This window comes from Semicossyphus pulcher, unplaced genomic scaffold, assembly GCF_022749685.1.
Source record: "Semicossyphus pulcher isolate SPU_LCO1_2020_fin unplaced genomic scaffold, fSemPul1.0.p SCAF_6, whole genome shotgun sequence".
NCBI lineage: Eukaryota > Metazoa > Chordata > Actinopteri > Labriformes > Labridae > Semicossyphus > Semicossyphus pulcher.
Window position 1 is genome coordinate 5,867,162 of NW_027211737.1, and position 24,883 is coordinate 5,892,044.

Here is a 24,883-nt window from a genome sequence, read left to right on the forward strand (position 1 = left end):
CCAGCTCACACCGCTGCAGTTTTCTCTGCAACATTCTGAAACTGTTTTGTTGCGTTGCGAATCATTGATCTGAACTGGGCTTAAGAGTTTCCACAGTGTTAAATCCATCAGTACAATAAAATAGTTTTGTCGTACTCACCACTAATTGATTTATGAACCAATTGTTTGTAATTTAGATTAAAACCATCCAAAAAACATCATCATACCTGTCGCACACCCTCATCCTGCCCTGAGGGTCTGTTTTATTCACTAAGTTGTTCTAGTTGCACTTTCTTTGATGTTTCCTCAAACAGTGTAAAACTGCTATAAGTGAAACTTCCTGCACAGATGTTTCAAATTAAAAGCCTTCACCAACTCAGCGTGCTTGTAAGTTTGATGGTAAAACCTCTGCAGGAAGAGTTCAGTTTCATTGACGACATTTTAAGGTCAAGTTAATGATCAGTAGCAGCAATTGGAAATTCAATAAATGTAGCAGGACTGCTGCAGTACTGATGGACATTTAAATCGTGAACATACAGTATACCGCACACACAACTGACTGGCTATATTTGAGACTGAACCATCATTGAACACTGGCTTTTACTTAAGAAAGACGTTACTGCATGCTCTAACATCATCAACTAGCTGAGTAGTGAACAAACCAAAGGAAAGACGTGTTAAATAAATATAAGTTAGACTGATTGCACCTGGATTCACTGTGTGATTTCAGTTCTCATGAGCAGCTAAACATTGTAAAGTGAAGTGTCTTGTTGTTGTGCAGCTCCTAATTGCTCACTTGTTTAAATATGAACCACTTTGAAACCTGTGAATTTTCTGACAAAATGCTGCTAAAAGCTTTCAGATATTGTGCAACATTAGTTATGTATTTATATTCCACTCTTTGGATGGATTTGGCTGCATGTGGCCAGCGCATGAAAGCATCCTAGCTCAGACAAATGTGTGTTTGGTGGAGTGTAAGATTATTTTAAACAACTCGAAAGCAGCCGCTCGCTGATGTTTCTCTTTCCCTCTTAAAACCGAAGCTTTCACATTACGATCCTACATTCTCATTCTTCAGCAACACGTTTCAAACTACAGTATATATTGATTCTTCCCTGCCATACATTCAACGATTAAAGCCCAGAGCTGCTCTAGAAAAAAGGATGCTGTATGGCGATTGAGTGCACATTGCCAGTGTCAGCACTCTAATACGCTGCCAATAGTTTGGTGTCCACGCTCGACTGAACTTTCCCCGTCAGGGATCGATTCCTGTGCAGCTGAGGGAAAAAGATAACAGCAATGGACCACATGATTACATGTGCAGAGCCTCATAATGTGCTGATTAAAAATGGCAGGATGCTGTCAAAGGAACGTATCTCAAAAGCTGAGGGTAATCCAACAATGTCATTGCACTGAGGATCGTAATTAGTGTGTCAGTGCTTTTTTCACCTTACATTAAAACATTGGCCCTTAACACACCTGGTATTAACATGTGGTTTTCATTATCGGCTCACAATTGGACAGCCTTAAAGTCGAGGTGAAATGAAAAATGTCATTTTAATCCTTTTAGATCACATCCCCGGTAATATTGTGCATCTATTTGACAATACAGGCCAAAAAAAATACAGAAAATCCATTTCTTCGTATTCTTATAATAAAATCTGATCATTTTTTCTTCCAGTAAAACTAAATTTCACGCGTGCTTACGTAAGTTAGCACCAAACAATTTCAACCAATCAATCTACAACATTTAGCCGCAGAGCACCAAGAACGCTCGGTCAGTTAGCTAGCTACTGCGCTGTGGAGAACGTCTGTCTACGCCCACTTCTCAACGATCAAATCAAATCCCTCTAATGATATGTCCCGCCTGCACGTCCTGTTTCACTCGGAAATACGTCACGATACGGAAGCTAGATACTCTCGAAATGCCATTTCAGCTCGACTTTAAGTACAGGTGTGAACACACCGAGGACTGATTGAAGACGCATTCAGATCTGATCACTCAGGCCACACATGGAGGTGGTCTGGGACACATTCATCCACATGCACTACCAGTCAAAAGTTTGGACACATTTTCTCATACAAATGAATGGGAAAGTGTGTCCAAACTTTTGACTGGTAGTGTACATCTGGTGGTGTGAACGCACACGTGTCCTGGGCCATATGAAGCACCGCCTCCTTGTATCTATGGTAACAATCACTTGGTTACAGGAGATCACTCGCCTCTCATTCTCGTCTGATTTAACATTTCTCTGCTGTGTAACGTGAAAATCTTATATTTATTTATGTCACTCCAGCTGTGTAAGCGTAGTGTATGCATTAGAGCAGAGTGTGTACTGAAATACAGACAGATCGTGTCTGTACTTGTTCAGTAAGGAGACTGCGTTTAAGTTTTTAAGTTTTTAATACGGATCGATCTCGAACCGTCGAGGGGGAGAGACAGCGCGGGTCGGAGATACGATCCACAAGTATTTTATCACAGTTTAAAAATCAAGTGATCCACTTGCAGTAATCAGAGTTTAATCATGCAGCGCAGTGAGGACACAGATTGTGACACAGATTGTGACACAGAGTGTTTGTCATGTTCTAACCCTGACTCAAGAACGTCGCGTTCTGTCCGTATTTCCATGCACAGTTACTATAAGGACAAACATCGAGCTTCATGATCAAAGATTCATATCACGTCATCACTTCAGTCCGTATTCACCCCCGAGCGCCTGCACAGCAGCTCTCCCCCTCTCTGTGCTGCGAGTCTGCATCACAGTGTTTGTATTATATGATGCTTTCAAAGTCGTGTTAAGGTGAACGAGGCTCTGTGTTCTTTTGCATACAGAGCGGGAAAATGAGATCACAAGTGGTCACTGAAGACGCATTTGGAGGCACATTGAAATGCAAAATGTGAACGCTAGTACTTCGAGCTGACCACTTGTGATGGGATCACCCAGGACACATGTTAATACCAGGTGTGTTAGGGGCCATATTTATAGATTGTAGCAATAATAACCAACTCCAGCTTCCTTGCTCCTTTTCATCAACCCTGTACTGAATATTTTGTTGTCTGTTAGTAAGCACGATATCTAAAAGTTGAGATTTCAGCGACCAACAGAACAAATGAGGCTGCAAGATGTATCCTTATCCAGAGTTATTTTCATGTTATCCTTCAGAAAAGTTTTCTCATAGATTCATGGCAGCCATTCAACATCTATCATTGGGCGTATCTTGTGCAAATCCAGATGAGAAATTGTTTTGTTCTGTTGCATTTAAATAACCAGTATGAAAGTCTGCGTGAAACTCGCAGAGGGAAGAACTCAGGTTCAGACTTTTTAAACACTTGCCTGTGTTATAAATGTGCTGTATAAATAAAGTTTTAACCTTCATATCCCTAGCCTACCTCGACTAGGCTCCAGATTTGCCATCTTTTACCACTGCTAAATTAGCTAGGACAGCTTTCAAGTCAATCATAGTCAACAACTGAACATGCTTCTAACTCATTTAAGATAATGTGACAGAAAAAGTCTGCCCTCTTGAATGTGTGAATGTAAACATGAACTCACTGGATGTATCTCTTGAGCTCCTGTCCGCTGCACATGGACCAGTGGTATCGGTGGAAGGCTGCCTGCACCAGAGGAGCCATCACGCTTCCCATCGCCGTCTCGTCTCCGCAGCGGTTCCCCTGGCCGTCGTGCTCCATGCCCAAGCTGCACCATCAGGGGGAGACGAGCAGATATTTACACATGTGCAGGATAGCATGGTATGACAAATCTCAGAGGAGCTTTAAGTAGGCCATTTATCCTCTTCCCGGATTTCCCGCAGGGATCAATAAAGGATTATATTATTATATATACAGATCAATTAACTCCTTCCTGATACCTCAGATGGACTGATGGTCGTCTTTTCTGCATTTGTTTAAGTCCAATTAACCCAACAGAAAAACTCACCAGATCCATTTTGCAAAGGATAAATAAGATGAGAAAGCACCTCGGAAGAAAAAACCTTCCCAACCTGTGAGCCGACATATACATTTGTAATTAACACAAACTTTAAATTATTTCTCGAGCTGGAGGACATTAGAGAAACTTTTCAATTATCGTAATCTGTTACAGACCTGGAAGAAAAGGCAGCACTTTGATGCAGTGAGAAATGTCATATGTATTTTTTAGGAGATAAACCTCCAGAAAATAACTTCCCATGAAGGTTGTTTGAATGTTCAATTATTTGCTCCGATACTGACTTCAAAACAGAAATCATCTGCTCTGTGTAGCCAGGAGATATAATATACAACATGTATAACAGAAAAAATTGACATTCAGAGATTAACTTGTGAAGTAACTTTTTCTGGAAGCTTTTAAACATGAACATCGAGGGAAATGATGCATGTGGATTCTTCTTCTAACCCACTGTGTGCACCTAGAAACGAAGGCCTTCATATCAACCTGACATAACTGCAGAAACAACTGTGGAGGAATGAAACAGCTGAAGTATTCTCCTGATGTTCTGAGCACATGCAAACCAGATGAGAGTTGACCTTTGAGGCTTCGGAGGCAGCGATGGAAAGTAGGTTGTGTGAGCACGCCTGGTTGGCTGACAGCCAGGGTCAGCCCTACACACGGGTCTGTATGTGACTGACTGAGTGACTGACTGAGTGACTGACTGAGTGACTGACTGAGTGACGGTACTTTCACAGCCGTAGAGAGAGAGAGAGAGTTGTGACATCGCAATGGCAGATCATGGAGCATAATGGACCTACACTGATGCGACTCTCTGTCTATACGGCTCTTTGTTCGGGGAGTAGGCGGGGCTGCTCCTCCGCTGCTCGTCCGCAGCGCACACCTGCTTTTAAACACGTCGTCATTGGCCTCATAAGGACAGTCCTTGTAACAAAAGCGCACATTGACCTGATGCGGTCAGCCACATACGAGGTTTTGACCTCTTGTTTTAACTGTGAAGGTGTTGCAAACATAACAATGAAACATTCTGATGAATTTGAATATTTGGCTTTGCTTTAAAAGGACAAATATTAAACATATTAAACACATAGTAAATATAGATACTTAGGAGAAAGAACCCTGAGATGAACTCAGAATGATTCTGAAGAAAGAGCGCTTCAAAGCATGCTTGGTGTTTATGTGTTGGTGTAAACAGAGTGTGTGGATGGAGAGAACATTTTCTTTTGTGAAAAGCAACTGAAGACAACTGACTGTTTGTCACAAGAACTTACAAGGTCATTCATGAAGCTGGAATTAATACAAGAGAACAGATAATAAATAAAAAGCTTTGGTTCATAGAGGACAGATGGTTGGCTCATGTCTTTGTTTACTGAGTTTCGCTGCATGTGGCTCCTCTGGGCTTCAGCTCTCATTATGCTGTACATCATTAGTCTCCATGTTTTGTCTGTTCAAAGCCTCTCATGTCACACATGTCGCTATAATATCATTTACAAACCAATTACACATAATAGTTGTTGTGATGTTGAAAAATCATTGAGGCCAACCACACAGCGTGATAAACAGTGAGCTGAAACAAAGGAAGGTTTGATGGAGGCCTAAATGTCCTCGGTGCTGTCCTTGTTCTGACTGACAGGTCATGTTGTACTAACATGCTGTAAGAATCAATATATACTCTTCAGATGAGGCGTCAATACTGTACGTTACAATGTCACCAACAGAAGTTCGAGTTCAGATATTCAGACGAGGTATCACCTTGTGAACTGCCTGAGCTGTGAAGAATGTGTGACTTTTTTTAAATACATGTTTCAGCAGGAATAATTAGATTTTTTTAGACAATGTAAAAAACATACTGTAGTCAGTGAGCGTCTTTATGTCATCACTTTTTCAGATTCTTCAGATCTATCTTAAGATGTACTGAAATGTACTGACACATTTTAAATCTATCTTCACCGAGTGAAGTGGAAAAATGTCATTTTTCATGTCATGTACAATAAAAACAAAACATGCCGTTTTAACTAACTGAACTCAAAGCATCTGCTTTGTTTTTGACCAAATTAGTCTGAAATTAAAACTTTTTTTCCAGGACACAACATCTGAATGCTTAACTTTAAACTCCTATATTTGGTCTGTTCAGTCCTTCTACTAAGGACTCCATGGTATGTATGTGCAGATATAATCTCTCTTTATTCATCAACAATATCAAGTGAACAAACAATGGCAATTGAAAGTACTACTTTTTGATTGGCTGGCAGATTTCTGTAAAAGAAAAAAGATAATCGAAACAAAGGTCAAAAATGTGTCAAAAGTGTCACTTTGCACATATCTTTGTTGTCTCGATGCAATGAGTCGTACACCTGTGGATCAAGTTTACAGGTCAATGCAGCAGGAGCCACAAGAAGTTTTATCCTTGTCTTTTTGTGTAATGTATGTTTTTATCTGTATGTTGTCACCTGCAATGTTTACAAGGACTGTCCTTATGAGGCTGATGACAACGTGTTTAAAAGCAGGTGTGCGCTGCAGCATAGGTGAGGACAGCGGACGAGCAGCCCCGCCTACTCCCCAAACAAAGTATCCAGAGCCGTATGGACAGAGAGTTGCATCAGTGGAGGTCCAATATGCTCCATGATCCACCATTGCGATGTCGCAACTCTCTCTCTCTACGGCTGTGAAAGTACCGTCACTCAGTCAGTCAGTCAGTCAGTCACATACAGACTGATGTGTAGGGCTGACCCCGGCGGTCAGCCAAAAATAATTATGGTACACACTTTCTGACACCTTCTCATCAATGTATTACCTTGTAGGAGCTATTTGAACAGAAGTAGTACTGAAGAATTAAAAGAGAGCTTGAGAAATAGGGTAGCATCATTGCATCGTTATGGTAAGTCACAAAAGAAAGATGAGGGAAAATTGGATTTTGCCGTCATCAGAACTAAGCAGCACTTTTTTAGGAGCATATTGATGACATAAAACTGACAATAAACAAAGTCTAAAAGATAGCAACACGGTGGTTTCTCTTTCTGTTTGTTGTAAATGGTAATAGTGTGAACAGGAGTCTATTTCCATACATCAGGGGACTTTAGTATGAGTTAATACTTACATACGGTGGTGACAGTTTGTCTTTTTTTAACGCACACAGACCCGGCTGTCAACACCATGTGCAGCAGGGTACCTGACTGTCACCCTGTCGGTCTTCTGTTCTCTCACTGCTGATTAAATCTTCATCACCTCCGACTATCTATGGCTGCTTCAAAGACCCTCTGAGGAAGCCGTTGAGTCCCTGCTCGCATAATAATCTGCCTCAAACATTATCAAGAATTATACAAAGATATTTTACAAACCTATTAAAACTAATCAGCCCTTATTGTGAAATCACCAAGACAAAACTTTATTATGTACTCTTCCTGGATCTTAGGTCAAATGATTCATCTGATGTTTGGCTGCCAAGGTACAGATTTAGGGACAGGCAAAAGGCTTGTTCATGCACACACGCCATTTACACGAGAGAAAACTGATTGATGTTGAGGCAAAACAGGATTTTTAACACGTGTAAGCAGCTTAGTCATGTTTATAGTCTGGTGCTAATTGTTAGTTTGCACCTGGGTGTAAAAAAATATATATCAAGCAATCAGAGATATGTGGGCCAGATTGTGAGCAGATAATCTTCATACACATATCAGGATCAGACTGAGACATGTAAACGTTGTTGGAGTCCAATTTATCAAAACAGCTCTTGAATCAAAATCTATTTCAACAATCTTCTTAAAGGTTAAAGGCAGGGTGTCCCATGTCGCTGAAGCTTGGGACAAACCTGAAGACTAGCTGAAACCTACAAAGATAGCACTGGGACATCTGTACTTGTAAGCCTGTGTTGGGCTGGGCATAATATTTGTGCATGACTCAATACCCAGTGAAATAAATCAAACTGAAGCTTTGAAAGACCCTCTGATAATTGAGAAAATCAGACGTATGTCAGATCAGAATCAGCCACTACATTATATTCCTTTAAATCTAATCAATAGAGCTTCATTTGGAGCTTTTTAACGCAGCATTTCATTCATCGTTTTTTTTGCTTTCTCCTCCTCATGAAGCCATTTATCTCCTCAGCTTAGGAAAGACTAAAGATTCCTTGAGCTGTTCTTCAGTTCAGAAGCTTATCCTGCAGTCTCAGGATTTGTGAATACTCCTTTTTACGTCAGCAAGCCTCCAAGAATCCTCTCTCTGCACTAGAAATCTCTGTGTGCATACAGAACAGCTAGTTTCCACATTGGTTTTATATTGTTGGGGGATACGGTGTCTTGCTCGGGGACATCTCAGCAGGATGGATCTCTGCTCTATCAGCCGGTTGACTCTCTCAAACAGCTGCTGCTCCAGACAGCTCCTCTGTTCTCTACAACACCTCCCTGCCTTCCTTGCCCTGACATTTCCTTTGCTAGACGCTCAGATCAAACATTTGTTGTTGTGTTTGTTAAGCTCAGCCCTGCAGATGATTTTCAGGTCTGTTGAATCTGAACATTTGAAATCCTTTCTGCCTCTATCCTCTATATTTATCTTCTGTTGGATTCGGGGTTTGCTTATGAACGTGACCCTACATGCAGTCTACCTGTTGTCCAGTGTGTAGTGCATTTACTCGGTATTCAATATGTGCTCAGTCCTGACATTTATGTTTATGACTGTTGTAATAATTCATCCAGCTGTGTTTACAGCTCATGTATGTGTGAGTGTGTGTGTGTGTGTGTGTGTGTGTGTGTGCGTGTGAGAGAGAGAGAGTGACAGTGACAGTGAGATAGAGAGAGGGAGAGAGAGAGAGAGAGAGAGAGAGAAATTAAAGACCCCCTCCAGTGAAAATCAAGTGTTTAACCTTGTAAACATCTCCATGTGGTGTTCTTCATGTGCTACAAGACACATCAGGGACAACATCAGCAGTCATCTTCATGGCTGGGCCTGTCTGCATTTAAACTGCAGTGTACCAAGGACAGGCTGAACAACACGTTTTCAGATCGGCAGGGTTTGTGATGTCACAAACCTAAGGAGCCAATCCCGTTAATGGACGGGGTGACGCTATGCATATCATAATGTGCAACCATGGCAACCACTTCGGCGATGTGCGAGCCAGCTGTAACCGTAATCGTGATGTTTGCAAACTCATTGCTGACTACTAACGTTAACGTTACAACTACTAATTACTACATTTCAAGCTAGCTAAGTTTCAACAAGTTGCCACTAAACGATGGCAGAGACGAGTTTTGTTTCGGCTGTAATTTTACGAAAGGAGGAACATAGCACATAGCGAGCAAGACTATGCAGATTCAGGAGTTTTTAATGAGGGAGAAGGAGGAGATGCTTTGGGAGGAAGGTAATTAAATGTATTTCACATCTGTATTTCAGATGTGAAATACTGTATTTCCTCTAAGGTGGGACCTTTATTTACCCTAACTGCAGAGGATACCAGGCTTTTCTTTGAGTGAGGCTTGTGTTAGAGGAAGAACTTTATTTCTAACTGGCTCCATTTGTTCAGTATAATTGTTAATATTAACATATTAGGCCTTGTTTCGATCTGCTCTTATTTGCCCTCTTCATGTTATTGCATTTAGCTGTAAATACAAACTTCCTCATTAGCTACAAATTAAAAGTCCTCTGGCTATCCATTTAACATAATTACCTAATTTCATAAGAGGGATTTTATTTTTAAACATTTGCAGTGACTACGATGGAAGTTTAGGGAGTTGAACAGTTCCTGTACGGCACCTGAAACATAGCTACTGCTGTCTTGTGGCAACTGTAGGTTACTACAAAATACAGTTTGGCATATAAGTTAAAATTAGCATTTGAATTTTGTAAAACTGAAGTGATTAAAATGTATATTTACATTGGCATGCACAAAATTAAGGTTTATACACCCTTAATGGCCTTAATTTTTAGCGTCTTGGCCGCCCCCCCGACCGCAACGGGAGACTGGCTTTTATTTGACTTCTGGATATTATTGCAGGACATATGGTGTGTGAATTTACGTGTGAGATATTCAAGGGCATGAAAAGGGAAAGGGGTCATGCTGAGGGCCGCTGTTTTTGGACATTTCATCAATAAACAAACTCAATAAAGGCCAACATGTTCACTGTCAGAAAGCTGAAGGCCGATCCGCGTAAAGGTCCCCTGCGTCACTTACTATAGAGATCACAGTAAAAAAAACAGCCCAAGGTAAGTGTTCACACGTGCAGCTGTGGTGTTCTGCAGAAGGACAATAAGTGTCACCTTGGGAGGATGAATGTGTGTGTTAAGGAGACTGAGACACCTACGCAGGCGGAGAAGGAAGATGAGAGCAAGAACCTACACATGTCCTGTCTCGTGAGCCACGACGAAGGCCGAGGAGAAGCCGTCTTCATGGTTGAGGGTGCAGCTCCGGACAGGGTGACACATTCCTGTGACTGGGGCGTAACCTGAAGGACAACATGATAAGGTAAAGGTTAATGGAAGAGAAGTGAAACTGATTTTTTTGTACTTTTATTATTACTCTCTTGTTTCTCAGCTGGGAGGCCCAATTCTTCTATATTTCTATTCCCAAAAGAGCTACACGTAGTACTCTGATGCTTTCAAATGCTGTTAAAAAGTATTTGTAGCATACATCTCATGTATTGTGTGCTTACATGTGTTGAATGTGCATTATGATATTAATGATACGCTCAGTAAGAAAACAGGAAATGTATAACACAAACCCAGCAGAAGACGGAGGCACAGCGGTACTGACAGCGAGGAAGGAAGCGCCTCCACGTTTCTCAGCTTCATAATTATTAATAAGCCTGCAACTCACATTTCTACTGTTTACTTCTGTTTCCTGCAACACTTGCATCAGCTTTTGTTGCATCATTCACTGGGAATACATTGTTGACATTAATAACTGTTTGTATTGAAGCTACAGATGGCAGCGCTGAAGAACCTTATCTGTGCCAAGATTAGAATAAACATACGTCTCCACATTTAACCCTCAATCTGTGCTGCTGTTTTGACATGTTACAGAGAGTCACACACCTCCTGCTGCTGCAGCACAATAAGAAGAAAATAACCTAACAAGAAGTGAACCACACACTGCCTGGCAAAGAAAGACATGAGGGAGTATAGATTTTGGCACAGCACAGCTAATATACATTTAGATCAGTGCCACCTGTCCTGGCTTTTAAACAGAGTCATTGGTTGTTTAGACATCTAAACCGCAAATTCAACCAGTCGTTTGTTCCATTCTCATTCTGAGTTAAGGTCTTAAATGAATGGATTTCTCCTAGGGTCAGGAGTTTAGATTCGATTTTAAAGTTGTGAGTGAAGATGGTAATTAAAGAATATATCCAAGCAGCTTATTGTAATTAATAAAGTATTCAGGTCTTTGTTTGTAGCTTCTAAATGATTTCACGTTGGGAATTTCTTCGCTTTATTGAAAAAAAAAATCCATCATCATCACTACCAAAAGACACAAACGTATTGCACAAAACATCTACTGTATTGGTCTGTATAAGACAGGTTTTTTCCCCCTTGAAATACATCTTTAAATGTGGGATTGTCTTATATACGGGGTCTAGACTTTTAAATATACATTCACAACAATAGACAGCACCACTCATCTGTAGAGCGAGTGTACCCGTCATAACCGAGGCCAGTCGTCACTCACAACTACAGAGCCAGGGGGGTGAAAGATGGAGAGACACGGTGATCATTGGGAACAAATGGCTCAAAAGTCGGTCAAGTTAACCAACAACTGAGTAATGATGTCAATTTTAAGATAATTGTTGTCACAGAGTATCTGAGAATGGCAAGCATAAAAAGATCCGGGCCACCATAGCGCCGCGAAGCAAAGCAGCTAACCGCAGAGCTCTGTGTCCCGTCCTCCTGCACTATCAGCGGTCGTAGCCCAGCCCTCCGCACCTTGGTTAAGGTCCTGGGAGTCCCCCAGGACTGGGTCTGCCCTACCCAGCCAAGAAAGTAGCGGCGGTCCTCGTAGTTTTCTTTTTGAAAACAAATTTGAAAAAAAGTATTTTTGGAGGGGTGCTGTTTAGCTCAGTCAGTAGAGCAGGCGCCCCATGTACAGAGGCTACGGTCCTCGTCACACTGATCGCAGGTTTGACTCCCGGTCTGCTGATCATTTGGTGCATGTCATCCCCCACTCTCTACTCCCAACATTTCCTGTCTATCTTCAGCTGTTCTATAAATAAAGCCAAAGGCCAAAAAAATTATCTTAAAAAAATAAAAATAAAAAGTATTTTTGGAAAGATTTGTCTTGAAAAGGGGGTGACGTCTTATAATCAGGGTCGTCTTATATTCAGACCAATACAGTTTTTTGAAGTCACTCATCTCTAACATTTTCATCTCCACCACAAAAACAAAATCCAGAGCTAAAATTAAATTATACAGCCGACCTTTAAATGTAACAAACAAAAAGCTACCCTGATACTGAGATCATTTTTAAACTCACTCAGTGCTCACTCAGACAAATGTTTATTGACTCTTCATGCGTAATGCTTTCCCGAGGGTGTAATTCACTTTGGGATTTGGGGTATTAAAATTAAGTGTCCCTTTCGCTTTTGGGTCCAGCTGCCATTAGCTCATCTGATGGCCCATTTTATTGTTAGAATGAACTCACCACAAAGCTGATGGAGGGCAACCTGGAATCATTTTCAGGTCTGCAGGCTGCCTTTCATAACAAGTCTTGCTTTGATTAGCATCCCAAAAGCCAAACAAGGGTCAGTATAAGCATAAGCGACACACGAAATAAGGCCGACAGTTTGTCATGCAATGTTTCGTAACTGAAGTGGCAAGCTAAAAAAAAAAGTCTATATAACTCTAGTTGTGAAAGCTCTGTAAAAGCAGACGGTGAGACAAAGTAAAAGGGAAAGAAGAAGAAAGAAAGAACAATAACACAAAACAGCTGTAAATTAGCACCATTCATTAGCATATTAAAGGCTGGTAGCTAGGTTCTGTTTATGCATGAATGATACAATAATTTCGCATTTATATTCTTTAGAGAACAATGATGTAGACCAATTTTATCGTAACACAATAAAGTCTGGGTCTTCACTTATGAATAATAGGCAGGGGCCTAATAATAGCCCTAATATGGTAGTCCACTAAATATTGATAATCCCTTGAAAACATCTTAAAACCAGAATCCAGGATGTTCCAGGAACAGTGACCACTTCTGGGCCTCCATGATAACACAGCCCCGATGAAACTGGCACTGACTGCATTGGGAGGAAAACTGTCTGTTCCTCTTCAGGGAGAATCAGTTTGCTCAAAATAAACTTTAAAAAGTGTGAATGAGTTTGTTGAACAAAGAGTCTGGGTGTAATCAGTCGACATTGATTATCCTCCTTGACTTTGTTTTGTTAAGAGTGTGAAACTCTTCTTACTTTATTATTGTGTTTATCAGGGTAAAACTTTAAACAGATATTTTTTGTTTTCTTTCTGACTGACTCTTCTGACTCTCTGTAAGCCTGTGCAAGAAAGTTGATGAAGGTTCTCAGTCATCCAGGTCATGGTAATTCTAAGCCTAATCCAAAAGGCAACTGGACTTGGTTGAAGTTCTTGAAGACGTTTCACCTCTCATCCAAAAGGCTTCTTCAGTTCTAAACTGACAGGTGGACAGAGCTAGCTCTGTGAAACGTCTTCAAGAACTTCAACCACGTCCAGTTGCCTATTGGATTATTCCTATGCAAGAAAACAAAATGTTTTAGCCACATTAGCAAAAGTGTGCTAGGCAAATGCTCTTGTTAGCTTACAGCTGATTTCACAGATAAACCTGAGGTTGTACATTTACATATTTTAGCATTTCTACCTAAAATTATTACATTTTAACACTGACATTGACAACAGGGCTTCACAGATTCTTTCACTGATCAGCCTAGGCCAAAGTTCAAGCTAGCAAGCAGAAAGCTAAGGTTAGCATCCCCCAACAAGTTTCATGTAGGCTACAGCATTACATTTCTGTCTTCCAACAGACAGCAATAAAAAGAACAATGAAACTAAATGTTTTGATTCTTATGTTCAATTTATAATTTTGCTCCACCAGCAGGGAGAAGCTAGTTAGCTATCTTACCATTAGCAGTACCGTAGGTTGCTTGGTAATTACAGAGTTGTTAGCTGCTAGCTGTTTGTTGTCGGCTAATGTTAGTTGATATATTGATCATTTACCCTGACAACAAAGTAGCTAGCTACCTTACAAACCATTAGCCAAATAGTTGGTTGCTTGGTAGTTAGAAAGAGTAGCTAGCTAGCTTACCGTGCCAACATTAGCCACAAAGTAGACAGCCCAAAATAAAAACAGGTTCTTTTTGCACAGCTAAGACACACATTGGCTTCAAAAGGCTACGCAACTCCACACAGGATCACAATACCATGTGTTCCTGTCAGTGTGATATGGTCGATGCATTTAAATATGGCGATGAGCCATAAATCAGAACTTAATTACTAAAAAGTGAAGCTTCTGCTCACTGTCTTTGATGTAATGCTTAATTAAACATTTCATACCAAATTGCTCCTTGGCAGTCACGGTCTCGTCACACACATTTCTCCTCACATTCTTCTTACTGACTTTTGACTTTTAACCAAAGAGCCACATATTTTCTCTCACAGTTGCTCATCCTTTGTCCTGATGATTCAGCCGGAGTCGTTTAATGTCTATCCAAGCCCTGAAAGTGCTCCAACTGTCTGTCATCTACGGAAAAATAAAATGTGACCTGACTCCTGGAACCCTTTTCCATCCAAAATTTCTTCTTGAAATGACTCCACTGGTAAGTAGGTCATTATACTTGTAAAATGCAATAAAAGGAGGCTAATTTGGTAGTTTTTTAAGACTATTTCCCAACCTTACAGAATAAGCAGATACAATTAAGGTTTAGGAAATAAAGGATCATAACTAACAAAGAATCCAACAGAATGGAGCAAGAATAAGTTTTGTGTGTACCTGTTGTGTTTGATGGATTAGATTAGCTATTTACAGAAGATAGAACGGGCAATTCCTTTCCATCTTTACCATCAACTATTTCTATCAACCTGTTATTGTCTGTTCGGCGTCTATTGGGTGAAATCTTGTCAATTGCTTTGTTTACTTCATCCTGTGAAAATGATACAATTTCAAAACATGTCACACTCAAACAGAGAAGATTAATGCCATCTTGCTTCATACCGTTGCTCCAGTTTATCATTATCTAACAAAGGCTCTAGGGAAGAGTGCAGAGGAGTGATTGTTAGATGTTTTCCCCAGATAGCGTTGAAATAATTCTGCAGGAAGCCACGAAGCCAATCATGTCCTAATGTACTTCATGGCATCAAAGAAAACCGAGGCTGCTCGATGGGGGAATAAATGATTGATATACAACAAAAAGACAGCAGCTACTGGTTTACTTGTCCTGACAGATTTCAGCTTGGAACTGATGAAACACAGATTGCTAAAGTATGTCACTTAAACATCTGAAATACAAATGGCCTGACAGCAAGTGTGCCAATAAAAACAACAATCGAACAATTCATTATCGTTTTACTTTTGGGAAATAACTGTTTGCTCACTGTGGATGTTTGATGGAGGGTGGAAGCACTTATGTTCTCTTCTCTGTGTGTGGGAAATATGAGAAGAAGCTTCAAAAGATTTCACTTCTGAACAGAAATAAAAGAAAGGCAGTGAGAGAAGATGGAAAAGATTTCTATAAGTGGTGCCAATTCTATATTCAACTCAAAGTCTCGCACAAAGACAACTTTCTTGATCTTCAAAACAGCTGGTGTACAAACATGCACAGCATGATGTAGGATACATTGGAATAACTAATGCATTAAACACATCAGAAGGAGTTTATAGCCTGGTCTCAGACCTCTACATTACTGCCCGAAGCTCAGATATTTTCGAGATATTAAATGTGGAAAATTAAAAGGAAAGGTAATTTAGTCTTATCCTTATGCAAAGTCCGCAAAGCACCCTGCTTGGATTCAAAGGGTCAACAAAGGGACATAATTGCTCACAAAAATAACAGTTGTAGTCCATCATTGATCTATAGTGACCTGTATTTGGCATCACTTTTAATCTTTAAAGGTTACTGATTAAACTGTGAACGATGCTGTACTTCAGCACAGAGCATTGAGAAGTGTTCAATATTAAATTAATAAATAAGATATGTTTGAATACATTTGGCGCCATAAAAATAATAATTGATTCATTGATACAACAGTTAGTTCGGACCAAGTAATCTTATTGGACAAGAGGCATTCCATGAGCGCTGCTATAGAGAACAACATCACTGGGACTTTTCACTCTGTGTATCACTCCGCCTCAGCCAGGTGTTCTGAATGCTGTTAACTGAAATCACAGCAGACCGTATACGTCTACATTAATCAGGCTGGTTCCCTTTTTGTACCTTTTTAAAAATGTATTTTGGCACACCTGGACCTCCATAAAATGTACAGCATATGTCAACATGACCAATTCTTTATACTGTAGATCCAAATGAAAAATAATTACAAGCAAGGTAAGGACTTTGTTCCCATGAAATACTTATCAAGCATAGTTACCAAATGCTCAGTAGCTCTTTTTGTTTAATCTAGTCCCTGGTGAGAACTGTACAGAACTCACAGGTGTTGGCATTGAAAAACACGTCTGCAGTGACTGCAGGTAAGACAACGCTGGTTGAATGATTTTAATCAGGTAAATTGTTTCGATGCAGCTTTGAACTCAGTTGGATTACAGATCCTCCCAGCAGGAATCAGACCATTAAAAAAGTGTCTTCAAGCTTTTACAGAGTTCAGAAGTCGCAGGCTGATCTCTTATCTGTCACTGATGCTTTAATTCTCCAGTGCATGATGTGAAATAGATGCATCGCTAGCTGTACATTCAAATACAACACATGCTGACCTTTTTCTATCTGCCAGGCCTAGAGGGGAGAGAAAATAACTTATCTATATACAGTCCTTTACATACGAGGCAGAGATGCAAAAGATAAAAGCTTTTGTCTGCATGTAAATCTTCACCACATTATATTTCCACTCACAGTCTTCAGGCTTCAACTAAATATTAATGTGTGCTGTATCCCTGAAACAGTTCAGTGTGTGGCTTTAATAACAAACCAAAGCCCTCTGCTGGGGGCTGACCTCACTAACAATGAACCAACTATGTCATCTTTCATTTCACACCAACTGTTGGCCAAGTAGGGAGGCACATTTTGGAGACTTGAATGAATGTCAGTTATGTTTATGACCAAATACCTGAAAAACATTTGTTTTAGCCTAAACTGTATTAAATTGTGCTAATTAGCAAATGCTAGCATGCAAAAACACTTAACTAAGATTTTAAAATGGTAAGCATTACACTTGCTAAAAATCAATATGCTAGCATTATCATTGAAGGCATGCTAGCAATCTTATTTTATCATTTAGCTTATAGGTGCAGTCTCACAGAGATGCTAGCATGGCTGCTGACTCTTACAATGTGTCTCATTTGGGCTCAATTTCTACTTTGACATGTTTTTTTCAGTACACAAGTGTGCCTAAACTGATAATAATGGCAGCATGCAGTGCACTATCAACACTTGGGTGGTGTTCTCATAAAGGTTAAAGAGTTAAGTGAGGAACACAAGACATATCTCATCCTAAATGGATGCCATCTTGGCTAAGTAACACTACTTGTCCTGTCCGCAACACTACTATGGACAGGTCAGTGTCACAGATTGTGCAGATTTCCACATTGTATTAAGCAGGGGGCACACAACAGGGACTAACGGCAAGTTTATTTTTATTCTTTGAAATTAATCTGAATTATAAGTTTCCATCGTGGTTACATTTTGGCGTTCATGTTCTGCTGGTTTGCAATTCTTCATTAAAAAGAAGACCGAGGAGAAGGAATTGAAGCAGGCAAATGTTGCAAACGCCATGTCCTGGTAGCACATAATGGTCATGTAATACTTGAGACAACACTACCCTACTAGGTAAGTACAAACTTAACGTATGACAGTGTTAAAACCAGAAGTATCTAAATTGAGACGCAGCATCAGTCTTGTGTATAAGAAGTGTAAATCTTCAGAATCGTGTTCATACTTCCTGGACGTATCACTTCATGGAATTGCACATCTACTGCACAAAATGTTTGTGGTATTTTTCTGCTATGCTTTCTGTCCTCTTAACTTTAATTAAACTTTATATAATCGACAGTCTTTGCATCCTCTCCAGAGTTTCTCTGAATAAAGCGGAAGGATTGTTTGCCAGTTGGCTATCTAAAAAACTGAATGCTGTCAATAGAATATCTATAATACACCAACGTCTGGACCACCGTACCAAACATAATGGTAACCAACAAACAGAAGACTCTATCATCCAAACCTATTGTCCAATTGTTCCACTTTACCGCTGTGAAATACGCTTCTTTTGTTGCTCGAAGTCAAAACAAATCTGATTCCAATTCGTGTCACTTCAGCCAATCACAACAAACCCATCAACACTGTCTGTTAATTTAACTTTCCTGATGCCAGCTTTAGATAAAACTCCATCGAGCTGCAGCACTGCAGACCTGAGACACAGGCATTTCATTGTTATGATTATTGGCAAAGCCTTTACCGAGCCAAACAAAGCTAAGAATGCTCCAAGTTTTAATTAAACTTCCCCTAAACAAGCGTGTAAGTGACTGCACTTCAGTACTTAAGCTTTGGGCTTGTCAGGAAATGTAAAACACGTCTTTTACGATGCCTGTTTTCTGCACCTTATGAATCCCTTTTCCTTTGTCTTACATAAAAAAGGAATTAGCAGATTAGCTGAAGCTTTAGCACACAAAGTTCGCTTCCAGCGAATGCAAGTGCTGTTCAAAGAGGCAAATAAAAAGCCATAGATCAAGTGGTATGGGTTTTTAATGGTGATGACTTTGGAGTTGCTGTACGAAAAAAGAAGTGCAGCAAGCAGTCGATATCTGGCAGATGGGAGTAAATTGCCTTTAGCCGACAGTCTTCCCAGGTCTGCATTCAGAAGAACAGAAACTAAAGGAAGGTATGAAGCACAAAAGGGGGGTGACACCATTCAAGGATCTGTCGTGCTATTTGTGCTTGATTTTAGAGAGGAATTATTTTTGATTTTTCAGTGTTCTTTTTCAAGGCTTATTAAATGTTCCACATGAAATTTGCATAATAGCTCTTTTAAAATAAAGACAAGATGTGTAATCCCTCCAAATAATTCAAGGGCAGACTGAGCGTCTCACAAATGTCAAGAATAAACCAAAGGATCAGTCCTGATTAACAAGTTGCACATGTTAAAGGACAGGATGCTTTTACTGCTCCTTACTGTGATTGATTACCTGCTGTAGTATTCAGATTAAGCACATAAGGCAGTGCAGGCAAGTGCACATTTGAACCGTGTGGCTGTGCTCCGGGTCTTACCCTGCATCCCTGTGGGGCCGAAGCCTTGGCGAGTGAGGAAAATTGCGTGGTCGTGGTGTTCGGCGTGCTCAGGGTCTCCTTTCTGCTGCACAAACGCCCACCGGCACACGTTCTCCAGGCTGCGTGATGGGTTGCCTCTTTCGATGAGGCTGATGGACTGACAGGGAGGAGAGACAGAGAGAGGAATGCTTAGCATCCAACCTTGACCGTGCATATGTATATTTTAGTCTTGTGTCAACAGCATAGCAATGCATATATTGTAAAACTTGACAAGTACGAGTAGTATAAACTGATATAACACAGGTGCTCTGGTGCGATAAGTGCATACATAAACTGAATTTCCTGTCTGCAAACTAAAAAAAGGTCAGGCAAACATTCATCTATATGCTGCTGCAGATTTCCTGCACATATTGTGTGCATCCATGCGTGCCTTTTTACAGAATGTGTGAAAGAGAGCGACAGCGGCTGACCTCTGCATTCTGCATACATTTTCCTCCCTATTTAGCATCTCTGATCCATTATTAATTGCAGTGTGTGAATGTCACAAATGTGCACCATGAGGTTGAAATAACTATTGCTCGGAAGCACTTATACGAATCTTTCTTATTGAAATAACAGCATGAGAAGAAAAACATCAATATTTCAGTGAAAAGACTGAATGCCATTTGGTATTTTTTCTTTTGATTTAGCATTAGACTTACGACTGGTTTTAAATAGGAGGCATGAGAGAACTATAAGAGCATAAAATACAAAGAAGTATAAGTGTTGTATTTGTTTGTTCTGTATGCGTGCTCCATCAAAGCAGAAATATTTGCGACTTTCTTTTTCTCATTCTTTGCTGTGACATCCAGTTATGCCTCGTTTTTGCCACAGTCTCTCTTTTAAAGAGCAGCAAATAAGTCAAATTGTTTTCCTACTTTCTGTACTGGATGGATAGATGGGAGAACTTGTGTTGTGTGTCGACAAAGTCAGAACAATGCAACTGTTATCTAGGCTCTAGAGAACCAAGCAAATATTGCTGCTCAAGATAAAATTGCTGAATATATTTTTTATTCAAGTACAGGTCAAGTACAGTTCTAGGGTACTTTTACTTTCTCCAATTTTCTTTGTTTACTTAGCATTAGAATGAAGACAAGTTATAAATAGAAGGGATGAGAGGACAATAAGAGCATAAGAGCATAATAATCAAATCCAAAGTGATTCTTAAATCCTTAAATGATTCATAGATTAATTATTAATAGGAATCACCAGCTCTGTTACGAAGGCTCTTTTGACACTTCGATTTCAGTGTCTTTGTGACGTGATCAAACTCAGTGCCACACTCCCACCGTCTTGCACTCTTTGGGGCAAAGGAGCCCTAAATGGGATTCTACAATTTCATGTTATTTCTTTTGCATTTCAAAAACAATTGACAGAAATGATGTGTGGAGCTCACCTTTGCATACCCCAGCATGATCATCCTCACCAGGACCACGTTGATGTGGACTCCCAGCGACTCATCGTGGTATATCTCATTCACCTGAGAAGCAAAGTGAAGACATTATTGATCAGATGACTTTGAATAGCTCACATAAAACACATTAATAGCATATCTATAAATTGGGACACATTACACTCTCTTAAATCACGTTATTTTAGACCTGCTTTAATGTTTTTACTCTTTTTACCTATCTTATGATTATTCCTCGTCTTTATCGTCCTATTATCTCTCTTCTGTTGTGTTTTTACATCTTTTGTCCTCCCCTATCTTCATCATGAATAAAATTGTCTTGCTGTGTCTGACCTTGTTGTTGTTGTTGTGTTGCCTTCTGTTTGTATCCTGTTTTTCTTTGGATGTCATAGCACTTTGTAAACTCATTTTTAAAGACGGTATATAAATAAAATTAGCATTATTCTGTACAACATCATTTGCATGTTTTTCTGTACCGAGAAAGGTTCCCTTCTCTTGTTTTTACTGAGATTTCCCCATTTTCCCCCCATAAAGGAATTGTTGAGTCGAGGTAGCTGTATGTTGTGCAGATTTTAAAACCCTTTGAGGTAATTTGATACCAGCACACAATTGACTTTTCTTGGCACAACAAGGGAAGATGTTTCATGCAGATGTTTAAAATCTTATGTGTCACAGATAATTTCACCTTTAAACTGAGACTGCAGCAGAGGAGCGGCCCCGCCCACTCCCTGAACAAAGTATCCAGAGCCGTATAGAGTCGTGTCAGTGGAGGTCCAATATGCTCCATGATCCGCCATTGCAATGTCGCAACTCTCTCTCTCTACAGCTCTGAAAGTAGTAGTCACTCACTCACTCACTCACTCACTCAGTCACATACAGACCCGTGTGTAGGTCTGACCCTGGCTGTCAGTCAAAAAGGCTGTGAAGTAACGTTTATAGATCTGTGTGAGTCAGGGAGCTGGATCTGCTCAGATAGCCTGACCAACATTTTCCATCAGCTTAAATCTATGACGTTTTTTTTTTTTTGTGCATACAAGCTCCGGCTGTGGCCCAGTTTCTACCGGTCCTCACGCTGTTTTACACCTCATTCCCTCAACATTATTATCTTCCACAGCCCCGTTGTGTGTTTTTAATCAGCAAGAGGGATCAAATTTCCCATTGAGGGATCAGTGTGGCTCTCTGTATCTGCAGGTATCTGGGACATATTAAACACACTGATGGATTCTGCTATTAAATTACTGCATGTGCATGTTTACTTATCTGCATGCAGATGCAGAGAATGAGACACTTAACCTTGGTACTGAATTCATGCCAGACAATATCCAAATATATTAGAATAATATAGAATTTAATAGGACGTATAAATTACATTATATCACATTATATTGTATTATATCAAATATTCTTACAGGCAATGAGGATTCTGTAGGGAGATAGAAAGATAAAATCAGACGAATGCATGAACACACACATCAGCTCTAGGATAGGGAGAGCGGGGCAAAATGCCAGACCAACGAACATGAAGAGGAGGAGCATTGATCTTGTCATCTAAGTGACTAAGAGTTGCAAAAGACCGCTGCAACCCTGCTAGAGTGCAGATGATATTTGTGGAATAAAACAGATGAAAGGTAATTAGAATGTATTTAGAAAAATAATATAGTTAATGTATAGTTAAGGATTTTTTTCTTCGTTTGCAGAGCCCAAAAATGGAATGAGCTTTCTTTAATAAAGCATCAGGTGGCCGGCACGCCACAACCTTATTTGGACATTTAAATTTTACCTGCTGGGAATGAAAGTTTTGGTTATGTGAATATATATATAGTGTATTATTGTTTAATATATCACATTATTTTGTATTTCCCAGAGAAGTCATGCCTGTTCACATGAAATGTGGAATCAATGATGACACATACAATCATTGATATGTGACCTTTAAAAGGCTCAGTGTGATGTGTGTGTTGGCCCGTCAGACCATCTATAGAGCTGTTGTTTCCCTGCAAACTAATTGACTGTAAAGTAGATACCAATCGAATCAGTGAACAGATCAACATCTCGCCACGCTCTCTGACACTGCATACGAGGGACACCTCATTAGCAACCCGGAGCATGTGGACTGAAGCGACAGCATCACAGTGGGTCTCGTTTTCTTTGGGCCAGTGATTCCTCACTGAGCTTATCTGCCTCATTGCACGATATGTCAGTGTTCTCCACCCAGGGTAGAGGAGGTGAAAACAATATTACAGGGCAAAAAACTCCAAACTGCAATAGCTATCTTAGTCCAATATATTTTATCACTCACAGCTCTGGACTGTAGGCAGCAGCATCCCCTGGTGCGTGAGCAGCACTGAAGATGGTGCTTTATTTTGAAAAAAGATGGATAAACGCTGCTGATTCAGTACTTTCAGCTCAGCTCCTTTGGAATTAGTTTCACAGTGAGCCTCTCCGTTAGCTCGAGCTGAAATGATACCATATGTTCTTTTTCTCCCACACACTGATTTTTCACAGGTTGGCCAGAATGATGTACTAAGCATTAATTTCTTAACATCCTCCTCCACACATTTACAGTGAGACCGTCTTCCTCTTACTGTACGTGTGCAGCCTCACATTTTACTCATCCAGCTCACGTTCAGCAGCCCATCTTTCAAAACAGCAACAACACATGCCTTTGCAGGGAAGCGGGGGGATTGATGGGGTTCGGATCAATAGCGCTAACTTGATTGCTTCCTCAGCTGAAGTGTCCGTCTGAAAACACACTTTCACGTGTGTAATCTGTTCAAGAACAACTCAGGTGTTATCTTCAAATTGGAAATGTTCAACTAAATCCTGAGGAATTTTTTACTTACAGTGTCTAAATTGCTGGATTCATTTTCTGGTTAAAGCTGTGGCAACTTAGAGAAACCATTGAGAGTCTGCTACATTTTGAAACCAAACAAATATCAAAGCCACGAGTGCATGAATGTGCTCGTCCTCACTTAAGTCAGGTCTCTTACAAGCTAGCTTACCTTATTGATTGCTGCCATGAAGTAAAGGAAATGTGAACAAATAAAACATTTAAAATCCTAAAAATAAGTTGTTCATCTAAACTTTAATATTTTAATAATAATAATAATATATAATAATTAATTAAAAAAAGGTATTTTAAACAGCTGATTTCGTAGTTCAGGGTCGCAGGGAGGCTGGAGCCTATCTCAGCTGTCATTGGGTGAGAGGCGGGGTTACACCCTGGACACATAGAGACAGACAACCTTTCACACTCACACCTACGGGTAATTTAGAGTCACCAATGATCCTAACGAGCATGTCTTTGGACTGTGGGAGGAAGCTGGAGTACACAGAGGGAACCCACACATGCACGGCGAGAACATGCAAACTCCACACAGAAAGGCCAAAACAGGATTCAAACTAGGAACCTTCTAGCTGTGAGGCGACAGCACTAACCACTGCACCACCATGCAGCCCTGATATTTCATCTCTATCATTTATATTGCTTTTTTAATATTGATTCCAAATATTTCAGTGTTGCAAAATTGTGTCTATTGTCAAAATTTGTTCTTATTTTCCATCTGTGTTGTTGCAATGTGATGCACTTAAGGCTGCACTACTTTATGAAAGGTACTTTATAAACAAAGATTAGTTGAGTTGAGAGGTTAATATGACAATAGTGCAGTCATGTAGAAATTAGTGGTTGCAAATAGAGAAAAGGAGAGAGAGTTTGCATGCATGTTGGTCACACTATATGAATGCTCTCAGAACTGATGTGTGCACGAGTTAATAGACATAAAATCTCAAAGTTACAGGTAGGTAAAAAAGTGGTTGGATTTTATGAATTTAATGAATTCATCATCCTTCTCAAAACTAGCAATAAATTCCACCATTCTCAAACTTCAAATGTTTAGTTAATGTTGACATTGCTTACAAAAGACATGTTGATTCAACATTGTATCAGTATCTGAGCATGTTATGAGATGTGGTGTATTACAGCACGTCTGTAAAGTAAAGGAACCACAGTTAAACTTGGTTAAACTGGTTATTCAGTATGCATTTAAATGTAAATGTTGTTGCAGTACCATAATGTCTCCAACAGAGGTCCATAAAACTTTATGCCCCATGAAGAGGACTCATTTATG

The 24,883-nt window shown here is 40.0% G+C and overlaps 1 protein-coding gene across 1 annotated transcript in view; it reads right to left on the minus strand.

Annotated features, from left to right (window-relative positions):
* Positions 1-24,883, minus strand: part of adamts3 (ADAM metallopeptidase with thrombospondin type 1 motif, 3) — a 174,456-nt gene that overhangs the window by 63,827 nt on the left and 85,746 nt on the right. Inside the window, exons 6-9 of the mRNA XM_069683065.1 lie at positions 20,742-20,825; positions 19,307-19,463; positions 10,255-10,360; positions 3,534-3,677 (exon numbers count right to left, since the gene is read on the minus strand). Of these exons, the coding sequence (XP_069539166.1) occupies positions 3,534-3,677; positions 10,255-10,360; positions 19,307-19,463; positions 20,742-20,825 (491 nt within the window). The remainder of the gene's footprint in view (positions 1-3,533; positions 3,678-10,254; positions 10,361-19,306; positions 19,464-20,741; positions 20,826-24,883) is intronic.